Below are 8658 nucleotides of genomic sequence, written 5' to 3' on the forward strand. Positions count from 1 at the left end.
ACTTAACATTGGCTGCCCCTCCTAATAGCAGGAGCAGCCTTACGACGAAAACGACGTACGCAAACGACGTAAAGATCGAACGCCGGGCGCACGTACGTTTGTGAATCGGCAAAAGTATGCAATTTGCATACTGTACGCTGACAACTACGGGAACGCCACCTAGCGGCCAGCGTAAGAATGCAGCCTAAGATACGACGGCATAAGAGACTTATGCCAGTGGTATCTTAGGCTACAGTCGGCGTATCGAGCTTTCTGAATACAGAAAGTAGATACGCCGGCGCAACTTAGCAATTACGCTGCGTATCTATGGATACGCAGGCGTAATTGCTACCTGAATCTACCCCAATCAGAACTTTTCTGGCGGCATGGCCCCGTTTGGGGTAGCTTTATCAGCACGTGCAGCAGATTCAGGTACTGTAGTTCCTAATAGTGCCACTTTCAAAGTGCTGCTATTGATGCACCAAATTCAAAAATAATTACCTGCAGTTCTTAGATAATGAAACTGGAGGTAATTAAAGCGGGGGTTCACCCTAAAAAAAAAAAAAAAAATTTCTACCATGCCATCCAGCATACTAGCGCGAGCTACAGTATGCCTTTATTTTATTTGTTTGCTCAGTACTCAGTTTAATCCCTTAGTTAAGTTTCAGACTCCCCGCGGGGAGTAGGCGTTCCTATGCAGAGGGGAACATGATTGACGGCCGGCTATGGCGCGTCACGCTTCCCGAAAATAGCCGAAATAGGACTTGGCTCTTCACAGCGCCTGCGCAGTCAGCTCCTAGTCTGTGCGCTGGCCCTGTATAGCGCCGTGAAGAGCCGAGTCCTACTCCGGCTATTTTCGGGAAGCGTGACGCGCCATAGCCGACCGTCAATCATGTTCCCCTCTGCATAGGAACGCCTACTCCCCGCGGGGAGTCTGAAACTTAACTAAGGGATTAAACTGTGAGTATGGCGCAAAAATAAATAAATAAAGGCTTACTGTAGCTCACGCTAGTATGCTGCATTTCATGGTAGAAACTTGTTTTTTAGGGTGAACCACCGCTTTAAGACCAACTCTAATGCTGCGTACAGGGCCGGATTTCCCACAAGGCCACGCCTTGGGGCGGCAGTGGGTGAAGGGGCGTCGCCAATCCGGCGGCGACTTCTTGGCTTTCGCGGCCGCCCCCCGCTCTGTAATGTACTAATTTTCGCCGCCGCTGCTGGAGGTCCGCGGCCGGCTGGAGATAATGTCTCCGCCGGCAGCCATTTTCTAGAAGACCTCAGACTAGTCATAAACAAGAAGGGAGCCTGCCGAGTGGCTACAATCGAAATTGAGCTGTGGCACCGCCTGCCCCTGGTCTGTCTGTCATGTTGTGGAAAGGGGTGACGGGTTGGCGGTACCGCCGCTCAATTTCTATTGTAGTCACTCGGCAGACAAAGACAGAGTCAGGTACTATACTGTATGTTACTAATGATTTACATACAGCTGCCTATAAACACGCACATATCCTTTCTTAGGGTGACGTGTCTTCATGTTGTGGATTCAGTTCAAACACTGAGTAAGTGCAGGGAAGGTATCTGTAATTTCTATTCTTATTTTTATCTATCTCTTGTTCTTTTCTTCCCCTCTCCCTTTCTCTCTCTGTCTCGTCCCCATTTAAAAAATATCCATCCACATCTACTACTTAAAGCGGTGGTTCACCCTAAAATCCACTTTCTGTCACTAGATCCAGCATACTGCTGACATCTGCAGTATGCTGGATTTTTTTTTCTTTTTTTTGTACTTATCGTTTTATCCTTATGTCTGCTCCGGCTCCGAGCGGGGAATCCGTCGGGGAATGGGCGTTCCTAAGTAAAGCGCAGTTGATTGACGGGCTTGGATAGCACGTCACACCTTCCGGAAATAGCCGACGTGACTCTCGGCTGCTTACGGCGCTATACGGCGCCTGCGCCTGCCGTGTAGAGCTGACTGCGCAGGCGCCGTAAATTGCCGAGAGTCACGTCGGCTATTTCCGGAAGGTGTGACGCGCTATCCAAGCCCGTCAATCAACTGCGCTTTACTTAGGAACGCCTATACCCGGAAGGATACGCCGCTCGGAGCCGGAGCAGACATACGGATAAAACGATAAGTACAAAAAAAAATAAAAAATCCAGTATACTGCAGATGTCAGCAGTATGCTGGATCTAGTGACAGAAAGTGGATTTTAGGGTGAACCACCGCTTTAATGGCCCTGTAATCTATATTTCATGAAATTGTTTTTCTGCCTCCTTGTAACATCCTCTGTGAGCTCTTGAACCTCTTCTTTTCCTTCTCACTTCCGTTTGTCTCGGCTCCTCCCCGCAAGAGCTAACCCCCTCTGGGAAGCTCTCTCCCGAGAAGAGGGGGTTACCTTGCGGGGCGCGCTCCCGTGTTATACACTCGACGTGAATAACCACCGAGTGTATGGCCCCATACACACGATAGAATCCATCCGCTGAAAAATCCCAGCGAATGGGTTTCAGCGGATAGATCCTATGGTGTGTACACTCCAGCGGATCTGTTTCCGCGGATATATCTCCCCTGGGATGGATTTCCAGCGGATAAATATTTGCTGACATGCTAAACAAATCTATCCGCTGGAATCCATCCCAACGGATGGATCCGCTGGTCTGTATAGACTCACCGGATCCATCCGTCCGAAGGGATCCCCCGCATGCGTCGTAATGATTCGACGCATGCGTGGAATTCCTTATATGACAGCGTCGCGCACGTCGCCGCGTCATAATCGCGGCGACGGCGCGACACGTCATCGCCAGAGGATTTCGGCGCGGATTTCAATGCGATGGTGTATACACTCCATCGCATGAAAATCCGCTCAAATCCTCGAGAGGATTTATCCGCGGAAACGGTCCGCTGGACCGTATTCGCGGATAAATCCTCTCGTGTGTATGGGGCCTATGACTCAGCCCCGCCCCCCGGCGGCCGCGTCACTAGATTTGATTGGCAGCAGCGAGAGCCAATGGCTGCGCTGCTATCAATCTATCCAATAAGGAGCCGTTCAGACATTGAGAGAACGACGCGGGATTGCGCCCTCAAGCATTCGGGGCACGCGTAAGTAAAATGGGGGATCGGGGGAGCCGGAGAGTGCAAGGTGTTTTATGATGCATTAAGGCTCCAGAGCGCGCAGCGGGGAAAATCTGTGTTGGTCGTGTCCCTTGGACACAGCCAATTACAGATCGCCGCGAACGGCCAATCAGAGTGGCCGTTTGCGATGCGATCTGTGCGGCCAATGAGAGATGATCTCATATGTAAACATATGAGATCATCTCTCATTGCCGTTTTACACAGAGACAGCGTCCTGTCAGGGAGAGGAAACGGATCTGTGTCCCTTGTACATAGAGACACAGATCGGTCGCCTCCCCCAGTCACCCCCCTCCACCTACAGTTAGAACACTTTATAGGAAACATATTTAACCCCTTCCTCACCCCCTAGTGTTAACCCCTTCCCTGCCAGTCACATTTATACTGTAATTAGTGCATATTTATAGCACTGATCTGATATAAATGTGAATGGCGCCAAAAATGTGTCCGATGTGTCCGCCATAACGTCGCAGTCCCAATAAAAACCGCAGATCGCCGCCATTTCTAGTAAAAAAAAAAAATAATAAAAAATAATAATTCTGTCCCCTATTTTGTAAGCGCAAACTTTTGCGCAAACCAGTCGCTTATTGCGATTTTTTTTTTTTTTTTTACCAAAAATATGTAGAAGAATACGTATCGGCCTAAACTGAGAAAAAATATATATATTTTTTTTTAAATTGGGATATTTATTATAGCAAGAAGTAAAAAATATTGTATTTTTTTCAAAATTGTCGCACTTTTTTGTTTATAGCGCAAAAAATAAAAACCGCACAGGCGATCAAATACCACCAAAAGAAATCTCTACTTGTGGGGAAAAAAGGACGCCAATTTTGTTTGGGAGCCACGTCGCACGACCGCGCAATTGTTAGTTAAAGCGACGCAGTGCCTAAAGCTGAAATTTCACCTGGGCAGGAGGGGGGTATATGTGCCCAGTAAGCAAGTGGTTAAAATTGTCCAAAATGTCTTGGTATTATGACGCCTTAGGAGTTCCCTTCACTGGAACTGAGGCCCCGTACACACGGTCGGACCGAACCGATGAGAATGGACCGAAGTTCAGTTTCATCGGACCAAACCGACCGTGTGTATAGCCCATCGGTCTGTTGTCCTTCGGTCCAAAATTTTAAAACATGCTTCAGAACCGAACCGATGGACCGCTGCCCGATCGGACCAAACCGATGGTTAGTACAGAAAAGCATCGGTTCAAAACCCACGCATGCTCAGAATCAAGTCGACGCATGCTTGGAAGCATTGAACTTCGTTTTTTTCAGCACGTAGTGTGTTTTACGTCACCGCGTTCTGACCCGATCGGATTTTGAACTGACGGTGTGTACGCACATCAGACCGTACGGCCGCTTCAGAGGTGAACTGATGAAAACGGTCCGACGGACCAGTCACATCGGTTTGGTCCGACCGTGTGTACAAGGCCTAAGGGTTATCCACCCCCTTCTCATTCTAGAGGTGAGATCATTGTGTGCGTGGGGAGGGGGGTGGGCACAGGGGATCGTGGGTTTCTTCGGACGCAGACCCCTAAAGGGTGTCAGTAAAAATTTAACTCTACCCATCTATTTAATGGTTTCCCAAAACAGCCATGAATGATAAATATCACAGTTGCTTGTGCTCTCATCTGAACTGTCAAGCCATCAAATGTCTGGTGTCATAACTGATCACATGTGCAGAAACATGGCAAATGCAGTTCAGGGGCTAAGATGGCGTGTCTCTCACAGACTTCAACCAATACAAATCTGCCCTCCAAAAATACAATTCTTGCCTCCACACTGCCAAGCAGACCTATTTTATCTCTCTCATTATTACCTTCTCATCGCGTCCCCGTCAACTCTTCTCTACGTTTAACCACTTGCCGACCAGCGCACGCACTTTTACGTTGGCAGAATGGTACAGACATCCCTTTAAATTTTCCGCCATGTGCCCGCGCCGCTGGTGGCGCACACGTGCCCCTCCCGCGGACTCTATGACCATACCCACGGGACCGGTGTCCCGCGATCCTGTCACAGAGAGGCAGAACGGGGGGGGATGCCTGTGTAAACAAGGCACCCCCCTGTACTGCCTTGTGACATGACACTGATCGTCTGCTCCCTGTCATCGGGAGCAGTGATCTCTGTCATGTCACAGTAAGCCACGCCTCCCCACACAGTTAGAATCACTCCCTAGGACACACTTAACCCCTTCCCCGCCCCTACTGGTTAACCCCTTCACTCCCAGTGTCATTTACACAGTAATCAGTGCATTTTTATAGCACTGATCGTTGTATAAATGACAATGGTCCAAAAATAACGTCAAAAGTGTCCGATGTGTCCGCCATCATGTTGCAGTCACGATAAAAATCGCTGATCACCGCCATTACTAGTAAAAAAAATATATAAAAAAAATGCCATAAATCTATCCCCTATTTTGTAGACCAGTGTTTCTCAAATCCAGTCCTCGAGGCGCCCCAACAGGTCACGTTTTCAGGATTTCCCTCAGATGAAACGGCTGTGGTAATTACTAAGGCAGTGAAACTGATCAAATCACCTTTGCAAAATAATGGAAAGCCTGAAAACATGACCTGTTGGGGCGCCTTGAGGACTGGAGTTGAGAAACACTAATGTAGACGCTATGGCCCGGATTCGCAAAGCACTTGCGCCGACGTATCTCAAGATACGCTGCGTAAGTGCAAATATGCGCCGTCGTATCTGTGCGCCGTACCCACAAACTAAGATACACCTAAAAACAGGCTTTATCCGACCGACGTAACTTGCCTACACCAGCGTAGAGTGGACGCATTTGGCGCTCCTATTGATTTTCTATTCAAATATGCAAATGAGGGAGATACGCCGAATCACGATCGTACATGCGCCCGACGCAGACTACGACTGGTGCGCGTAAATTGTTCGTCCAGCATAAAGTTAAGCCCCATAAAGGAGGTGTAACTCAGCAGCAGACATGGAAAGGGCTGCACCAGGGAACATAAGCCGGCGTATTTTACGTAGTTTACGTAGTACGTGAATAGGGCTGGGCGTAGGTTACGTTCACGCCATAGGCAGTGATCCGGCGTATCTTAGGCAGTTGTTCCGACGTGATTGTGAGCATGCGCACTGGGATGCGCCCACGGGACGGCTCATGCGCCGTTCAGTATACGTATCTGTCTGGCGCTCGGCCCTTCATTTGCATGGGGGTCATGCCTCATTTGCATAGCTCACGCCTACTTCCATTTACGCCGACTTACGCCTTGGAAACCCAGCGCAGTTTTGGGAGGAAGTTCTTTGTGAATTCAATGCTTGCCTCAATGCGCTGCGTCGGCGTAGCGTATCAGAGATACGCTACGGCGGCATAAATGTGCGCCAATGTCTGTGAATCCGGGCCTATAACTTTTGCGCATACAAATCAATATACGCTTATTGTGATTTTTTTTACCAAAAATATGTAGAAGAATACGTACCGGCCTAAACTGAGGAAAACAATTTTTTTTTATATATATTTTTTGGGGGATATTTATTATAGCAAAATTGTCGCTCTATTTTTGTTTATAGCGCAAAAAAATAAAACTCGCAGAGGTGATCAAATACCACCAAAAGAAAGCTCTATTTGTGGGGGGGAAAAAAGACGTCAATTTTCTTTGGGAGCCACGTCGCACGACCGCGCAATTGTCAGTTAAAGCGACGCAGTGCCGAATCACAAAAAGTGGCCCGGTCATTGGGCAGCCAAATCCTTCGGGGCTGAAGTGGTTAAACATGTGTGCAAAAAAGGCCCTGGCAGCGAAAAGGTTAAATCCTGTGACCACAGTTGTATCATCTCTCTGGGCCAGATTCTCGTAGAATCTGCGGCGGCGTAGCGTAAGCCATTTACACCACGCCGCCACAACTTACTGGAGCAAGTGCCGTATTCTCCAAGCACTTGCTCCGTAATTTGCGGCGGCGTAGTGTAATTGGCCCGGCGTATGGCCGCGTAATTCAAAGGGGGCGGCTTGAATTCAAATTAAGCTCGCCCCCGTGCCGATTGAGCCTAGGTTCACACTGCTGCGATTTCAAAATCGCGGTAAAATTTCACCGCGATTTTGCCGCGATTTCGGCCGCAATTTAATGTAAATCGCGGCCCGAAATCGCAAAAAGTAGTACAGGAACTACTTTTTGAAATCGCAGATGCGGCGTCGCACTGATTAGGACAGTGCCATTGCCGACAATTGCCGCCGATTTGAGATGCGATTTGACATGTCAATCGCATCTCAAATCGTACCCAGTGTGAACCAGGGCTCAACTGCGCATGCGCCGGGCTGAAAAATAGCCCAGTGCGCATGCTCCAGCTCACGACGGAAAAGAGTAAATAACGCCGACGGGAGCGTCCATTGACGTAAAGTTGTATTCAAGATACGACTTAGGAAAACAACGTAAACGACGGAAAAAGGACGACGCGGAGACCCGACGCCATACTTAACATGGCATACGGCGGACTGGCGTAAGGTTACCCCCCTCATATAGCAGGGGGTAACTTACGCTTACGGAAACGACGTAAGCGATGTGTACGCGGCGCAAATTCGTTCGGGAATCGGCGTATCAGGCTCATTTGCATAGACAAATGAGAACTGAACGTAAACGCCAATAGCGGCCGGGCCGTCGCATTACATCTAAGATCCGACGGTGTAAGTGACTTACACCTGTCGGATCTTGGCCGTATCTATGCGAAAATGATTCTAGGAATCACTGCATAGATACCGGGGCCAAAAACAGAGATACGACGGAGTTTCCTGAGATACACCGTCGTAAACTCTTCTGAGAATCTGTCCCTCTCTGTATATATTTTGCAGAAGCAAGTCGCGACTTCCCCTCTCAGAAAGTTGCTGATATGTAAATATTAGGTGGTGGGGTCAGTCTCTTACCCTGTGAAGTAGATGGCACAAAAAAAGATGGGGAATTTCTCTTTCCAGGTGAAAATATCTGCAAGTGGAGACTTGCAAGACAGCGAACAGCGGTCCGTTTCCTCCCTTTCCCAGCATCTCATCTCCTGTTTCCTGTTTCCAGCAGACTACAACTCCCATGATGCAACCTAAGCGGCTTCCTTCTTCTTGTTATCTCTGCTCCAGGGCTGCAATCCCAAGTACAAGGACCTCCCTACAATGAGAGCCTACAAATTCCTCCTCGTAAAGGTTTTCTTTTGGGGCCATTTACCACTTCTCGTTCTTTACTGAAGCTTTTTTTTTTTGCACACATCAGCATTTTTTTAATTTATTTTTTGCTTGCTTTAACCACTTAAAGCGGGAGTTCACCCAATTATATATTTTTTGATCTTTTCCCCTTAGATGGATGCTCGTTTTGTCTAGGGGAATCGGCAGTTTGTTTTAAAATATGAGCAGTACTTACCCGTTTTCGAGATGCATCTTCTCCGCCGCTTCCGGGTATGGGGGTCATCGGAGCGGGCGTTCCTTCTGATTGACAGTCTTCCGACGGTCGCATCCATCGCGTCACTCGTAGCCGAAAGAAGCCGAACGTCGGTGCGGCTCTATACTGCGCCTGCGCACCGACGTTCGGCTTCTTTCAGAAAATCGTGACGCGATGGATGCGACCGTCGGA

At 48.6% G+C, this 8658-nt stretch overlaps 1 protein-coding gene across 1 annotated transcript in view; it reads right to left on the reverse strand.

Annotated features, from left to right (window-relative positions):
• Positions 1-8096, reverse strand: part of LOC120943060 (NACHT, LRR and PYD domains-containing protein 1a-like) — a 28150-nt gene extending 20054 nt beyond the window's left edge. The window contains exon 1 of the mRNA XM_040356134.1: positions 7968-8096. Within this exon, the coding sequence (XP_040212068.1) occupies positions 7968-8089 (122 nt within the window). The 5' untranslated portion in view covers positions 8090-8096. The remainder of the gene's footprint in view (positions 1-7967) is intronic.
• Between the last annotated feature and the right edge of the window lie 562 nt (positions 8097-8658).

The sequence above is a fragment of the Rana temporaria genome, chromosome 6 (genome assembly GCF_905171775.1).
Source record: "Rana temporaria chromosome 6, aRanTem1.1, whole genome shotgun sequence".
Lineage (NCBI taxonomy): Eukaryota > Metazoa > Chordata > Amphibia > Anura > Ranidae > Rana > Rana temporaria.